The 15,991-nt window shown below is 34.0% G+C and overlaps 4 protein-coding genes across 8 annotated transcripts; 3 read left to right on the top strand and 1 right to left on the bottom strand.

Moving 5' to 3' along the window:
- Positions 1–586: 586 nt before the first annotated feature.
- Positions 587–7,549, top strand: Bma-tbc-7 (Uncharacterized protein; the record flags this gene model as incomplete). Its single annotated transcript, XM_043074649.1, has 15 exons — positions 587–643; positions 923–1,102; positions 1,264–1,402; positions 1,673–1,804; positions 2,874–3,208; positions 3,619–3,723; positions 3,925–4,069; positions 4,295–4,437; positions 4,600–4,764; positions 5,034–5,243; positions 5,501–5,680; positions 6,307–6,506; positions 6,620–6,872; positions 7,215–7,334; positions 7,529–7,549. 15 exons carry the CDS (start codon positions 587–589, stop codon positions 7,547–7,549), a joined length of 2,385 nt encoding a protein of 794 aa, XP_042930583.1.
- Positions 7,550–8,498: 949 nt separating this feature from the next.
- On the top strand, positions 8,499–10,447 carry Bm3915 (Uncharacterized protein; the record flags this gene model as incomplete). Of its 2 annotated transcripts, XM_001897542.2 has the most annotated exons (4): positions 8,499–8,598; positions 8,945–9,143; positions 9,547–9,751; positions 10,217–10,447. In XM_001897542.2, the coding sequence occupies 4 exons, from the start codon at positions 8,499–8,501 to the stop codon at positions 10,445–10,447; spliced, it is 735 nt and encodes a 244-aa protein (XP_001897577.1). The 2 variants fall into 2 exon arrangements, with proteins under 2 accessions (XP_001897577.1, XP_042930582.1); XM_043074648.1 differs by lacking the exon at positions 8,499–8,598 and having other exon boundaries at positions 8,959–9,143.
- A 1,160-nt stretch (positions 10,448–11,607) lies between these two features.
- Positions 11,608–12,917, top strand: Bm5207 (Uncharacterized protein; the record flags this gene model as incomplete). 3 transcript variants are annotated; one of them, XM_001897543.2, is made up of 3 exons in its annotated part: positions 11,608–11,789; positions 12,094–12,274; positions 12,747–12,917. In XM_001897543.2, the coding sequence occupies 3 exons, from the start codon at positions 11,608–11,610 to the stop codon at positions 12,915–12,917; spliced, it is 534 nt and encodes a 177-aa protein (XP_001897578.1). The 3 variants fall into 3 exon arrangements, with proteins under 3 accessions (XP_001897578.1, XP_042930581.1, XP_042930580.1); XM_043074647.1 differs by having other exon boundaries at positions 12,094–12,195; positions 12,747–12,780; XM_043074646.1 differs by lacking the exon at positions 11,608–11,789 and having other exon boundaries at positions 12,098–12,274.
- A 226-nt stretch (positions 12,918–13,143) lies between these two features.
- On the bottom strand, positions 13,144–14,210 carry Bm443 (Uncharacterized protein; the record flags this gene model as incomplete). Of its 2 annotated transcripts, none has more annotated exons than XM_001897544.2 (3): positions 13,144–13,298; positions 13,616–13,724; positions 13,998–14,210. In XM_001897544.2, 3 exons carry the CDS (start codon positions 14,208–14,210, stop codon positions 13,144–13,146), a joined length of 477 nt encoding a protein of 158 aa, XP_001897579.1. The 2 variants fall into 2 exon arrangements, with proteins under 2 accessions (XP_001897579.1, XP_042930579.1); XM_043074645.1 differs by having other exon boundaries at positions 13,288–13,289.
- Between the last annotated feature and the right edge of the window lie 1,781 nt (positions 14,211–15,991).

Below are 15,991 nucleotides of genomic sequence, written 5' to 3'. Positions count from 1 at the left end.
TCATAAAAGATTAGTTCAGTGTAATGACATATTTGTATCGTATTTTCTTATTTTACTTGAATTTTTTCCACTCATTTTTTTTCCATTCTATCAAGAAAGTTCAGTATTAAGTGAATTTCTGTTATGTTATTATCCATCCAAACGGCATAACATTATCAAGTGGGCGAGGAAATAGTGGGAGTGTAAACTAAATGGGAGGATAATTTAGGTAGTTTGAATATGAGTGATTCGATTAGCAGTGATTTGAGACAAAGAGAAAATGATCTATTCATGTTCGAAATGAATCCGTAGATTAAGGCGGTCGGGGAGCTTTCTCATCGAAATCAGGTCTAGGATTAAAGCAATGTAGGAATTTCCGAACAACCTGTAAATTTCATTGCAGCAATGTGTTGATACTGACAGAAGGACAAAGATCGGCGACTGTTTGTTGTGTTAAAAACAATGCCTTTGGAGAAAATAGGATGATTTATGTGCTTTGGAAATGATCATTAACTTTCTAGTCTTCAACAATTGATCAGTCGTTACCATCAGTGTCCTTCACAATAATATTCGATCGATGGCCTTATAATGGCACCCTGTTTTTTAAATGGCATTATTACAGTACCGACCACTTTTGGGTTATCAACCAATAAGATATTACAAAGTACGTCCCGTTTTTTTCTTTTCCTTCTGATAACGATGAAAACATTTCTATTTTTCAGTTTTTTTTTCGAGAAATTCAACACTGATTATCGTTTCTTAAATGATTTTGGGAAAATATGAATAATTTTTGTGATTTACTTAATATCTGAGCAGACTTGTCGATAGATCCACCAGCAAAATATGTGCTAGGTGGAATATGTGAGATTCATTACAAAAACTGAGAACTGTAAGAAATTTGGTTCAGATTAGGTAATAAGTTTGAATTTGTGGTGTACTATAGATTTCTGTGGAAAAATATGTGCAAATAATAGTATTAAAACAAATATGGAGATCTAATTGTGGATCACGTGCATTACTCGTTTGGTATGGGAGCGCCTTATTCTTGGTGAAGACGATGAAGAAATATGGTACTAGAAATGATAAGTCGAGACTGGAGCAATCTTTATATGGTTTTCGACATGTAATTACATTGATGAAACCAAGCATGTACCTACTTTTATTCCATTCCATCGTCGGCTGAAATGAAATTGGTATGCTGATGGTATTCTACTGCTGTAATAATTTTCGTACTGACCTGTAGGTAAGAAATAGCACTCGGACTTCAAATTTAGTGCCTTTTAGCATTTTCCATTGATCATCGAACTTTTAGTATTTTTTTTAACGCTTGGACCATTATCATGTTTCATTAAAATGTATGGAAATGCCGTAGATAGGTTTATACGAGGAAGTAAAGATGAAGTTAAAAAACAGTTGGGTAAAGGTACAAGGGACTGAAAATGGAAAATAGAGAAAAGGAGCGAGAATAAGTTGACGGATGAAGACTTGTTGAACGGGTTTCTCAAGTTTTTACTTTTTGTGGAAAATTTTAACCTGAAAATATTTACACATTGTGTTTCATTTGCTACTAAATTCTTCAAATACTTATTGCAGAAATTGAACAAGGAGTGTGGACAGTAGCAGACAAAAAGGAAGAAAGAAGGGAGAACGGTTTCAAATTTTTGTCTATGTTTGTTTGGTGGTCAAATGTCAGGAGATCACAGTAGCTCCACGATGAGATCATTTTATCGTAGCAGCTTGATTGTATTTCATCGTAGCACCTGGGATAACTTGTATCAATCATTTGTCAAGCGCAGGAAATCGATTAATACGAAAAAAATGACAGGTAAAACAATGCCTTTCTTCCTACTCTTTTAAAGTGGATTATCCCATCGATCATCTTTTAGGGTAAGTTCTTTTTTGGTTTAACAATTTTGAAGATCACGTATTAGTTTTTTGCCTCTGGGGGGAGGTAAGGATGGGAAGAAAGAGAGGGATTTAACTTCTACTGAATAATTGGTCAAAAATATTAATTTTTACTAATTTTTTCGAGCTTTTGGACGTTATCAAAATTTTTATTCTAACATTTTTCCTTACAACTATTATTTTCCCGGTTTTCTAAAATGTCAAGATTCATTTCAAACGTTCAAATTTTTAATATTAGGATTCTAGGTAGTTCTATGTGGTAACGTATTCTAATTGAAATCCTAATTGAAACTTTCGAGTGTACAGTTTTTCACGGCTGTCATTAGGTTTCTTCAGGAATTTAGTGTCACATCGTAATTAAGTTTCCTAGCATATCGTCAAGCGAAATAAAATAGGTATATATATGACATTTACGATTATGATGTTAAGATGTCTTTCTCTCAGGAATTCTTCGTTTTTTGCCCGTTCAAAAACGATCTTTGTTACCTTAACCATATCCTATCTTGCAAATTACTGGGTCATGAAAGAAGTGAATGGAATCGTGAAAAAAAAGGGAACGGAAACGAGTCTTTCAGCTTTTTGTTTTCCTCCTTATCGATCAGTATCATCAGTTTATTATCCTATCCATTCTTCTTTATGGATCAGGATCTAGCCTGCATATTTTACAGTTCTGATCCTAATACAGATTAATGTAGTGAATAACTAGGTTACAGTCATTGTAGGACTTACCAATCAATTTTTTAATTAAGGACTCCTAATGCTTGTTTCCGAATAGTCCAGAATAGAGATTATATCATAAAGGCAGTGTAGTCTTAGGATTCATCGGAAATACTGCTTTTGAAAATCTTTTCAAACATATACTCGGCTGTAATACAAACAAATTATTTATAGAAAAAAGCATACTGAAAGCTTCTTTTCTCCACATTATAGGTTTCCCAGTTGGAAGAGGCCATTTCCTAATCGATCAACAAGTATTTTGCTCATTTCAGATGCGCATACGACTGCTGAAGAGGTTAGAGATAAGGAACAAGCATCGTTCTTTTCTTTACCCACAACGTCCGCCATGACTTCATTGCCAGATGTTGAGGATGATGGAGCTGGGCCCAGTAGCATAGAACTTCCAACAACACCTATAACGCTGACGCCATTGGTCTTACAACGCACTGAGTCAAGTACATCGTTTCTTTCGCGGTTGAGTGGTCGATTAAGACGTTCACTTCATTTGCCTTTGAATAAACGTGAACAGTTCGTGAAGTTTCTAAGAGGTGACGAAGTGGCGGTCTGCGAGGAAGTGAGACAGTCATTGTTTCACGAATCTCGTGAGGCAAGCTTTTTATTGTATTCATAGTTGACAACTCAGTATCAAGTGAATCGAAATTCAATTTCTGTTTGAAAATTATTGAGTTAATTTTGGAATATTGATTTGCCTTATGGGTTTATTTCATATCTATTCATAAATCCTTTCCAATAAATTTAACAACTATAACTGGCTAAATATTAGTCTCTGGAAAATAAAACTGTAATGCGGCATAGTTAGTTAATCCATGAAATAATCTGGTAGTAGATATGAATTAAATCATTACTCTTAGTGGTAGATATGAATTGAAATATTAAGTACTTATGTTTTACATCAGTAACATTGATAATGTAAAGCCGTTACCTCTAATCTTAGTAAATCCAATTTATATATGAAATTTAGATCAAACATCTTTGCACATAGCATTCTGTCTGCAGGAAACATTCACGAATTATGCTCGTATCATTATTGTTAATTACGATGAGTCATATGGCAGTATTAAATTAATTCGACAAATTCTACACCGGAATCGACCTGATGAAGTAAGAGCATCGATGTGAGCAGTAAACAAAGATCAAACAATCATTGATAATGATTCAACTAGGCATGAGCTAAATGAAAACTGAAAGATGTTGACATTGAAAGGTAGCAAGCTCTGAGCCCCTATTTAATGTTTACTGTACACAATTCATCAAAAATTATGTGATATTGTGTTGTGATTTCAATTTTGTTCTTGATTTTAGATAAAAAAGATGCTTCGAAAAACAAACTGGCCAATAGGACACAGGATACGAGCAAATTTATGGCAAGAAATCTGTAAATTAAACAATCCAGACTTTAATGCACACAAAGTTAGTTATGAATCTGATGGATGGGAAGAGAACGTTGGTAATTTTTTCATACGATTTTATTGCTATTATCCTGTCTATTTTGAGTTGCTAAGGTTAAGGCATGCAAAATGCAGAAATTTGTGCAGCAAAGGTATCAGTATCATGTTGGTAAACAGAGAAGCATAATGTTTTTAAAAAACCTCTTGTTCTTATTACAGTCTATTAAGAGCTGGTTAGACTTTTGAAAGGTATGAATCTAAAAAATTAATTTAGGTTTGTTTAGGGCATTTTCCACCAAAAGCTCGTTTTCTGCAATCTTCGGATACTATACATGAATGTTATGAATTAAATGCAGATGGCTTAAAAGCACTACATCGTCTCATTCGTGCTTTAGATGCTACAATCCCGACATTAAATTATGCACCGGTTAGTGTTAGATTGATTTTTATTTATTTTATATTATTTTTTGACTTACTTAACATATTTGTTCCACACTAATCGGTGTTTTTGAAAATATTTCAATCAAACTATAATAAAATGGTTTTATTTATTCTCAGCATTTTTTGTAATTGTGGCTCTTTCTTATAGTTGATGCAACCTATACTTGCATTATGTTTGCATTATATGAGTGAGGACGATGCATATGCATGTGTTTTTTGGATCCTTAAAAATCATTCAAATTACATGAAATGTTCTGCTTTGGCAAGTAAGGCTACGGGGTACACACTGCTTGCACTTATAAAAGTCCACAAGGTATGCTTTCCCCACCCTTTTTTCTCTCTTCTTGATTATCTAAGACATTTTGTTGTTAGAACCGACTTAGATATTCAAGCCTTAACATTTCTCAAACTGTTCTCCTTTTTTTTTTTGAGAACCATTTTTTTTCCCTTAGTTTTTCCTGATTACTTTCGTTAAAAATTACTGGTGACAAATTATGTAGTCACTTCGCTTATTTATTAGATTGTTGTTAATTGAAGGCGTCGAACTTTAGAAAACAGCTACATTTTAGTTTTTCTTTTCAGACAGCAGTTTATAAAACATTGAAAAATTGGATTGGGTCGTCTGACGAAAACATTTTGGCAAGTGCTTTGCAAAGTTGGCCAAAATGGATATTTTGCGCCTTGCCGTTTGAACATTTAATTTGTGTTATTGATTGCTACTTATATGAAGGGAGCAAAGTATTAATGAGAGTTGCCATCATATTGCTTAACATTTGGCACAAAAACATCAAAGTTGGTTTTATATATTTTATATTTCCATAGAAATTGTAGAATTAATGATAAAGTTTTGTTGATATTTCCCAGTGAACTCCTCGGCAGCTGTTCGGAAACTGTGAGATGATAAATTGCATATTGAAGAATCCTATTACAATTTTGTAAATTTTCTTTAAACTTTTAACTTAACCATATTTGTATGTTCCACTTTATTTGACATGTTGAGAATTTTTAGGACTACAATTTATGGTTCTTAAAAAAGCCTTTATCTTCAGATGCCTGACGATTTGACGGACAAAACTTGCCAAGAACGGATTGATTTATTTGCGGAAAGGATTGTTCAGAGCGTAAAACATCAAAATATTTCTGTTACGGTTTTACTCGAAGCCGCTATAAAGATTCGGAATTTTAGTGGTACAAAAATTACTCGTTTTCAGGACAAGTATGAGAAAATGGTAGATTTTTTTTTTTTTTTTTTATCGTAAGTAAAATAGTTTCTGCACTTTTTTCTATGGTTGATTACGGCGTATTTTAGACAGAAAGTTACTGGTGCCACTGAGGAGCAGAATTAGTATAAATACAGAGCTAAGTTTGGCTGTTTTTTCAAACTGGAATTGTCACTGAATTTGATTAACCTTGAGCATGTCCTCTTAACTTTCCTGCTAAACTAAAAAGCTTAAAGAAAATCCCCGTACGAAGTAGGAAACAAGTACTACCATCTAAATCGATGATTAGACGAAATAATCTCATTTTAATGAACCAAGCAAGACAATTGCTTTTTTTAACAACTAGTCGCAGTGAAGAAATGAAACTACAACCTTTTAAAATATTTCATTATCATAAAAGTAAAGGGAACGAAGATTACTGCATCTTTTTGTTTTTTTTTTTTTTTTCTTTTACGTGCTCTGCATAAAAGTGTCTCAATGTTAAACTAACAGTACTTATACCTTCTCCATTTTATTCGCAAATAATGTCATTTTCATATAACCGTTATATATTTTTTAGTTCAGCTAATTACAGCACATTTTTTTGGGAATTTTATGGCGAGAAGTGACTTGATAGTTTTGGTGATGGTTTTCAGATTTTGAAGTCAGAGGGTCCTGATCTTCCAGTGGTTGATTTACCAGCCATGTATATAAAGCCCTTTATTTCAAGCATCATTTCATCAGAAACTGCCTTTAAATTAATGTGTTATTTGCCGGAAAAATATCAACTCAAAACTCCGATGCTGATTTACCATCTTTGCGATGATGGGACCTCATTCTATCGTTTGTGGACAAAGTGAGCGGATATTTTATTTTCAGTATGAAATTGTTTAAGTTCTAAAAAAAAACCACAACACATAAAGATGTTAGCGTAAGATTATCATCACAGCTAAAATTCAGCTTTTGTAGGATCGATGAAGCGGAATCAACGTTGTTAATTATCAAGACTGATAAAAGTGAAATTTTGGGAGCTTTCTGTGACGAACCGTGGGGAAATCGAATAAAGACATGTGAGCGTGGGAATGGAAAATACTTTGGCGGTGGTCTTTCGTTTGTTTGGAATTTAGACGATAATAATCAAGTGAATAAATATGATTGGAAAGAAAATCAAGCAGAATGTTTTATGGCTGCTCCGTGTGGTCGAGAGCCTACTGTTTTAATGGTACGTTTTCTAAAGTTCACCTTTTTGTATCATTTATATATGCAGCATACTACAGTTTCAAAAACATATGCTCCGTGGTTCTGAAAATTTGCTTATTTTATTGTACGGCCATTTTAGAATTATGACTTGAAACGTATTTTTTGTATCGTGAATTGACTAATTTTTTTAATTGCTTGAGCAAGTGTTTGAATTTTTTCATTAACCAAGATTCATCTATCATCCTGTCTTTAACTAGCTATCATTTATAGACTGATAACTAATTGTGCACCCTATATTTCACTAAATAGTGTTGAAAAACTGAATGAAACAAATCAATTTTTTGGCGTAATTCTTATTTTGTAGATTGGTGGGAATGCAATATATATTGTGGATGAATTGATAAAAGGTTCAACCTTACCGGGTAAAACATTCCAAAATCCAGAACTGGTGAAGGGTGGTACATTTAAAATCGATGACATGGAGGTAATTTTTTAACGATTGCAAAAGCTTTAAATATTGACAGAGAGACTATAAATTTTCAGGTATCTATTTAATCGAAATTGTAAATCTGTGTGCTGAACTTGTCTTTTTGAGATGAAATTGAAATTTCGAAGAAACTTGAATTTTTAAAAATCTGGAGAATAAAGCAGTAAAACAGACACTTTTTTATTTTCCAGGTATTTCAAGTATTTGAATAAGAATCAAATGTTGAGGAAAAAGTCAAGGGTTTGAATGCAAGGAGTTCTGTAAAAACATTTGGATGCATGAGAGGACAAGTTTCTTTTTTCCGGGATCTGTTTTTTTTTCTCAGTTGTATTTTTTTTATGAAGTTTTGAGATGTATAAAATAGATTGTATGGGTATATGAATTTTGTCGCTGTTTTGTAGTAGTATTTAATAATAATCAGTAAATACCTACCGAATATACCTATTTAAGAAGACAGATGAGTGATAACTTGTAGTATTAAAAATTACTTGAGTTTAGAATTGTTCCAAAATTTTTATTTCCAGCCGCTTTCAATTTCAGTCCACTTCAGTATTTAAATACATGGTGAGAAAGTTTATTTTTTTCTCAACGGCTGTAGAGGTAGTAGCAAATGTTGTTACTTTTTTATTTGATCTGATGTCAAATGTTTAGTGTTTTTTGTTTTCAGTATTTTAAATATGTTGACAGTGAAGTGATTTTACGGTGTATGTGATGATCTTTTACTATGCTAATTTATATTTTCATGCTATATTTCGAGTATTGTAGTTTAATATTGCATCTAATAATCGCAATTTCCCAAAAATTTCCGTGGAATTGTGATTTAACGACAAAAATTACTTATTGCCTAATGACATTTCGTTTGTCGCCGTGATTCTGTTCGTGGTGACGTTATATATCAACACTGATTGGAACAGTAAATTTTAATTTCAAATTGATGGATTTCTGAATCTGTTATGTCAGCAGTTAAGAGAATTTTTTAAATATTAAGAGATTTCGTAGTGAAATCGTGGAAAACTCGTAAAAAATGGGGGCGAGATATCGTAGTAATTATTAGACATGGAAATCCAGATGGTGATGCGGAATTTAGTTGAATTAAAATCAGACTGATATTTGGTATATGACATTTTATCTATCCTATTTTTAGTTAATAGTTCAAAAGTGATGAAGAATCTAATTATTTCAAAAACTGATCAATTATTGCATTTCGTATTTCCAAATCGATGTTACGAAATAATGCTTCTGAAATATAACCTCCTTCATCGTAAGTCTTTGATACCTATGCCCTTGACAGGTACTGTCCTGGAAACACCTGTTTACTTTTTTTTATATAGCAATACAAAGGAACCACCAGCAGATAGTGTAACTGTTAATGCATCTAAAATTTGTCACCATTGTAACTTAACAGTGGACTTCGACAGATTAATGAGAAATAGTTTAGAGAGGTCGCCTGTCAGATAAGCTTTGCTAATTCTGAACTGCGATAAATCAGTACAAATGTCACTTTTTCTGCTCACTTTGTACTATCTAAGCATCGATGGTAGAACTTACTTTATAAACCGTAATGAATTTTTATGAATCAGTCAGTTATCCAATCAGGAAAATTGCAGAGGAATGTGTATCGATGCTTATGTCGCGACTGCTTGGACTTGGTATAACTGTTATGTCATTGCTTCTATTCATACCACAAATTTTGAAAATTCAGTTTGCACAGTCGGGTGAAGGGATTTCATTGTTATCGCAGTTGTTGGGATTCTTTGCCTGTTTTGCAGTAACATCTTATAGTTACGCTAAGGGATATGTTTTCGTGTTTGTTTATTTCTAATTTCCATTTTGGTTACTTTTAATTGTGTAGGCTTGTAAATCCGTCTTACAATTTAGTTCCGCAGAGCAGCGCTAGGAACAGTATTTATTGAAACAGATAATTCATAAAGGGAAATGTACATTGTTGATTATGTTGATTATTCTTCTGAAACACTGTTAGTGAGTCCAACATCATTTGATAAGAATCGATATCATCTGAAATATTTCCCATTATTTCAAATTATGTAGTGTTAAGGTAAATTCTCTTCGTGTTGAAGAAGATAAGGAAAGTACAGGATAGAATTGCTGAAATTAATAGAAATAATTGTTTAGTCTATTTATTCCAGTAATCTATGGACAGGCTGTTTGAGATTAAATTCATATAACTCATATGAATGAATCGTTTCAGTCAGTGGGGTGATTCATTCTTTGTGACAGTCCAAATGGTCATAATAATTATCCAGATTTTATGGTTTTCATCACGGCAAGCTTACGCAGCAGTATTTCTTGCATTTTGCTGGACAATTAGTTGTGCAGTAATGGGTGAATATATCCCAACTGACGTTCTTGCGTTGCTTCAAGCTATTAGTATCCCAGTTGTTATTGTTGCCAAAGTAAGATTTAAATGAATATTTGTTAATTTCTGAATGCCTGCTTGCTAGTGGAATGCTATTACGTCTTTGGCTACGTTATATAATGCATCAGTATGAAAGTGACAGTTGTGTTAATAGACATCGTTCAATAATTAATTATATGAATCAAGTCGAATCACTCAATTTATCGCTTCAACATTTCTCTTGCACATAGCTATTTGGAAACTGTTACATGAGACATACCATATACCCCAACGCAAAATCCAACGATAATAATGTCAAGGCAATGCAAAGCAGACCTTTGGACGCTGTAGACTAACTGAAAAAGCACTATGGCAGGATGTCCGCTATAAAGCCCTTAAGATGGGTGGATAAATGATACGGCGCAGTTATGTCTTTCCTGGAATAACTTGCCAAGATTGGCTGAATAATTCTGATAATACACATCATTTGTTTTATTCACAGCTTCACATATTTTCCTTTCAGTTTTTACAAATTCGGGCAAACTACCAGCGACAGAATACTGGCCAACTATCAGTGATCTCAGTATTTCTCCAATTCGCAGGATGTTTGGCTCGAATATTTACTTCCTTAAAAGAAACGGGTGACCAGCTGATGGTTATCACTTACATTATTGCAGCTTTATTAAATGGCATAATTTTTGTTCAGTTTCTTCTCTACTGGAGCAATGTGGAAATGAAGAAAAAGGTGTCTTGAAACACACAAATATTGTTTTAATTATACCATCAGAGTTTCGCTTACTAATATCAAATAAAACTGATACACAAGAAAGTTGCCCGCTACAACTCGTCCAAGGTAGTTGGAAACTTTGCATCCAACAGTCATTCAGGACTTTCTCATTCTTTTTTAAGACAAGCTATAAGTCCTCCGAAAAGTATTGCTAAAACCAGTTCCCTAAAGCTTTTAATCTAGATATCCCATCGAACACGCCAAACGTTCTAAAACTAAATGCTTTCGATTTACCAAGCGCTATGAACTTGCTAAACGTCTTAACTTACCGACTGCTCCTCTACCTCAAATATATCCATCATTAGTAAGGCATAATGGTTTTTGTTAGTTCTAATTAACAGTAATACAAACACTGATTTTTTGAAAGAACGTGTTAATGAAATGATATCATAGTGAATTAGTTGAAGTAGTCGTTTCTCGATGTTATTCACTTTCGGACTAATCAGCTGTGTGAGAAAACGTCGCATGAAAAGTGTAATATTAGCCCGCACTTAAATCCCTTTCTGAAAGACGAAAAACTGATGTCAAGAAAAGAAAGAAATTGATGTATTTTCGTTGTTTATTACCGGCATATTTCCGGTGGTAGCTGAAAAACCTTATTCTTTATTCTCACAAATCCCGAACAATCACTCACACTAGGCACCGTGGATAAAAAAGTGGTACATTCAGGATGGAAATGCCTTGATACGCCTGGCTTACTACGTAACGCATCCCGTGGCCAACAAAATGAGGCCACCCTTTCCATAAAGTTGGTAGAGCATTAAGTCCGATTGGTATTTCGTGGTCGATGACAACTTTTTTGCAGTAATCACTTCTTGAGTATAGAGTCCGTTAAAATGAAATCAGCAAATAGATCGGTACTCGCTTCATCCTTATATTAGACTCTTCGCGTGTCCACGTAACCTGCTGGACCATTTTACGAAACAGAATCGAATGACTGAGAGAAGTTTGAGTGGAATCTCGAACTCCCACTCTTTCTCTTTTGGCTTCAGAATTATTAAGTGTAAAAGAATGGTAATAGCCATCCCTTTTCTAAATGTTTAAATCAGTTGAGGATAAGTAAATAGGAAAATTGTTGAGTCATTCCATACGAAAGACTTTTCAGGATTTTATTTAACTGACGACTAATGGCATTCCTGAAACGATGGTGTTTCACGTTCATTGACTATTGGAAAATGGTCGGAAATGACTACCTGGTGGTCGTTGAAGATTTGTTGAAAGATGCGAAAAGGAGACCGATTATAACGGCAATGAAGCTATTGCCATTTGGAAGTGCATTTTATGCTTATAAAACTAATCCGAATGAAAGGTAGTGTACGTCCGTGTATAGTGCACATTTCATACGCACATTTTAACGTTTGCCATCGTGGTTGATGTCCTGAAAATAAGCCAAGAATGATGCGCATTGTCGAAGTTTCCAGATTCCTTTCAGTTTCAGTTTACATCTTCTTCCGATGTTATGTAGTTTTCACATTTATATAGTTATTTTAATAGCTGACTTATTTACATTTATCGCGTACACAGTTGCATGCATTTCGGTAAGACGAGGTTTCTACGCTAAGTTTGCTGAAGAAATTTTTATTCATTTTGACATTTCAGTAATTTTCTTACAGAGATATGCTCAATTCGTTGGTGGAAAAAAGGAGACAAATGGTGCTTGTACCAAATTCAATACACAGTAAAACGGCGGACGATGAAATTGCATCACGTACACTGTATGTAGATCAAAATCGACTCAAACTTATTGATTGCATTCTATTTTCCATCCTCATCATACTACCTGAGTGTGATGACGTAAGACACCACTTCACTGTTTCATTTATTTTATTTTGTTTTGTCCGTGATGGCGTTATGATATTCCGTTGCAATTTCTTTTAGAATCTCTCCTGTCTCGTTTATTGTTATTTCATTATGAAAGAGTATTGACCATAAGTATTAAGTTTAATTAACCAAACACTATTAACATTGGGATAAGGTCTTCGAGAGTTCTGGAAGGGGGAAGTGAGATATGTAGTATGTCAAATACAATGCCGCAGCAGAAATGAGATATCTTACTGATAAGTAAAAGCGACGGGATGCCTATGATAAAAACAGTTACTAAAACGATCATATAAGGAAAATTTGAGATCCGTGAATTCAGAAAACAGTTGGATTTATCTCCTCAAATTGAAGGATGGCAAAAAAAGATAAAAAGCTTCATCCTAAGAGTAATCAACAAACTTTCTTTAAAATTTGCTATATTGTTTACCATATTCCTGCATTGCAGGTATGCTTGTATGAGAATCGAAATTCTATTCTGAGGCGGTGGTGGTGGAAGCGATATGATGATATCATTGATATTGGTGCTTTCAACAAATGGTTTAGGCTTGGGAAATTTTTCGAAAATTACGACATTAACGAGGATGAATTTAATAATTCTATCAGTAAACTTCAGTGAATATTCAGTAGTGACGTTTTACTGACAAAGCTTCCGTGATAAAAAACTGTTATGTGGATTTTTGCTCACCAAAAGTTGTTGATGACGTTAAACTTAATTAAATATGTACATTTTTTTAAATTTAAATTTCCTATTGCGAGAGAAACATATAAACATTCCATTACGTATAAACACTTTCTTCTCACAATTTAAAAAAGATAAGAACAACTAAATTGAGAGATGAGAATCATTTCATAGCCTGGGAATTGTTATTTTCTTCTAGATCAGCGCATCGAAAATTAGCACATGCTGTTACTGCACGTGAAAGATCGGTCACCGATTCTGGTGACGGCCATCGATTGGCGGCGATAGCTGCGGCACTAAGTAAATTTCCTGAAATGCCTGTAAACAAATTTATGTACACTGCATAATAATTATCTGATTTTCATTCACTTGACAGGACGGTAAAATTGATGTCGAGAAAACAAAACGTATGGGTTGCCCGATGTTGTTCTTTGAGTGTTGGTAATTATATGAGAAATTAATGCCATGTGATGCATATACAATTAACGAAGATGTCTTTGACTGCAAGCTAGACTCAGTCCTATTAACAACAGCTTTTTCAATGATGCTAACTGTATAAGCATTCCATTTAAACTTAGTTGATAATTGCTGTCTGTCAACTACTAATTTTCTAATTTTATATTAAAGGAAATTACATCGAGATGCGGTTATGAATTCTGACAGAAATGATAACGCGTGCAGGCTGATATCGGCACTTCTGTGTAACAACGCGACAGAGTAAGCGCTCATGAAATGAACACTCATCTATAAGAAACGAAGCATTATAAAAGACTCTTGAATTTTAATTTCATTTATTACTATTAACGAAAAGGGATAGAGCACACGCTAATTCCCAATTTCTTTTGCTAATTAATGGCAATAAATTATTAGTGTTATTCATTTTTTGAATTTGCATTTCTGGTGCAAACAACAAAGGTCTAGATATACTAATAAACTGCAGGTGAAATTGATAAAATAGCTTTCTCCTGAAAAGAAACGACCAGCAATAACAGATTTCAAAATAACAAAAAATTGTACAGATGGATTCGAGGAGATGTAATTCAGTGCACATTGATAAGCCAAAATTCGAATTGGACGCGAAAGATCAGTGAATGCACTTTGAATGAAATGCATGAATGGAGCTATGCGATCCGGAGATTCGACCGTAGTGGCACGAAGTTCATCAAGCAGCATGGTGCGGTCGCATGATGTTTCTGCTGTTTCCAACCTGGATAGTAGTGATGCGCTCATTCCAGAAAACCCGAAGAGGCTAAAAAGACTAATTTGGTTGCTGTCTTTGGGACTATAAACAATTGCTTCATGGTTACGAGTACTTACTGTTATCAATCATAATAAATGCTTTCTGCAAGTTTACTGGCCTTAATTTTGTCCAGATTAGTCTCGCTTATAAGGAATAATACATGAAATCTGATAAAAGTGAAAACCTTAGCAGATTTCCTAATTCTAAAGGAAAACTTGTTCTAAGGCGTTATAGCCTGTATTCAAATTAAAAATTTTTTAAAGTTATGATAAATAGTTGGATAAATTCAAATTGGCATCTCTCGGGAGTTGTCAAAACAAACTAAGCAGGGTAAGTTCTGTGGGAAATTTCGAAAAGAATTTCAAATTAAAATTGTTTTGAATATTAGTTTTGAAAAAACAAAAACATTTCTCCTACAGATATTATCACCTTATATCAATTTCTATGTGTGATATTTTACATTAAAGGATAATCCGAATGGTCCAGGATTTGGGTTTAGTACTGCTGGCCAAGAGTGCACATAGTGAGCTACCCTAGGTTTCAGCCCAGTAGCCTACAAAAACCTACCTCAAATACCTTATTTTTTTTTTTTTTTTTTTTTGACGAACAGGTGACCGGATAGTAGAAAAGCAACATAGTGACAAGAAACGTGTGATGGAAAGTGTAAAAGTTTGACTAAATCTCTTATATACCAATTATGAAATTATTTTGCGGGACATTTTCAGAGTGAATAGAAAAAAGTACTGATGAGTTTACTCCATTTGTTATAGCTTCATCTAGCGGTACATGAACAAAATTCAATAAATAGTATTCGGAAAAGCATGCTTTTTAATGTTACCACTTTTCCCTGGTTGTCATCAGTGTGGTCAAATTAATGTCAAACTGGACACGAAATATTTGAAGCTTTCTTACCACTAAATTAGTACCACTTGGGATGGATAGCACGATGATATGCGTGGGATACTAATGATGTCCGTGTATGTTGGACAGTAAGAACTAAACTAGCAAATTGGTAGCCCCTTTTCCGAATTTATTCACCTATTCATCTGCTGGTTGTAAATCCCTGAAGTATTAAATATGATATATTTCACAAATTTCAATGAGTTAACAACTATTCCTATGTCAGAAGTATTACGAAATATCCAAGGAAATGAGAAAGTTGTCCTCAACTTGACTTAAATTTACAAAACAGAATCACCGAATATTTCATGTCAATGAGATAGCAAGAAGATGTACCTTTTCTAGACATATGCATGACAGGTCCGAAAAAAAAAAAAAAAAACAAAATATGGATGTAAGCAATTACATGCACCTTTCGAGAAAGTACATCTTAGACAGCAAGAAGCGAGTATTCTGATATCAGCAGGAGAGATACGGCACCTTGTTACCCTTCAAAGAGGACACTACAGACCGGATTCGGAGATGGAGAGCTTTCTATTACAAGAACTGAGAGAGACAGAGAGGAAGAGAGAGATTCCTCTCAAACTCCGCTCTTCTGAATCTAAAGCAGTCCTGCAATGTAAGGTATTCGCAGTAATTCTTGAATTCAAGATGACTTGTACCTCTCAATTCAAATCTAAACAAGTGAGCACAATAGCTACACCGAGTTACAGTTTAATTTCACCTCGTTGCTTAAATCCATGACTTAAATACATAGAAATGGAGCAGGACTAGCACTAAAGGATGTAAACGATCTAAAGATATGCATATCATGGTACACGTACATCAGTCACTAGCGATATGACCAACCTAGCCACATTTGGTAAAAATT

This window comes from Brugia malayi (assembly GCF_000002995.4).
Source record: "Brugia malayi strain FR3 genome assembly, contig: Bm_v4_ChrX_scaffold_001, whole genome shotgun sequence".
Classification (NCBI taxonomy): Eukaryota; Metazoa; Nematoda; class Chromadorea; order Rhabditida; family Onchocercidae; genus Brugia; species Brugia malayi.
The sequence above is the reverse complement of the archived record's forward strand: the minus strand, read 5'-3'. Positions and strand labels throughout refer to the sequence as shown.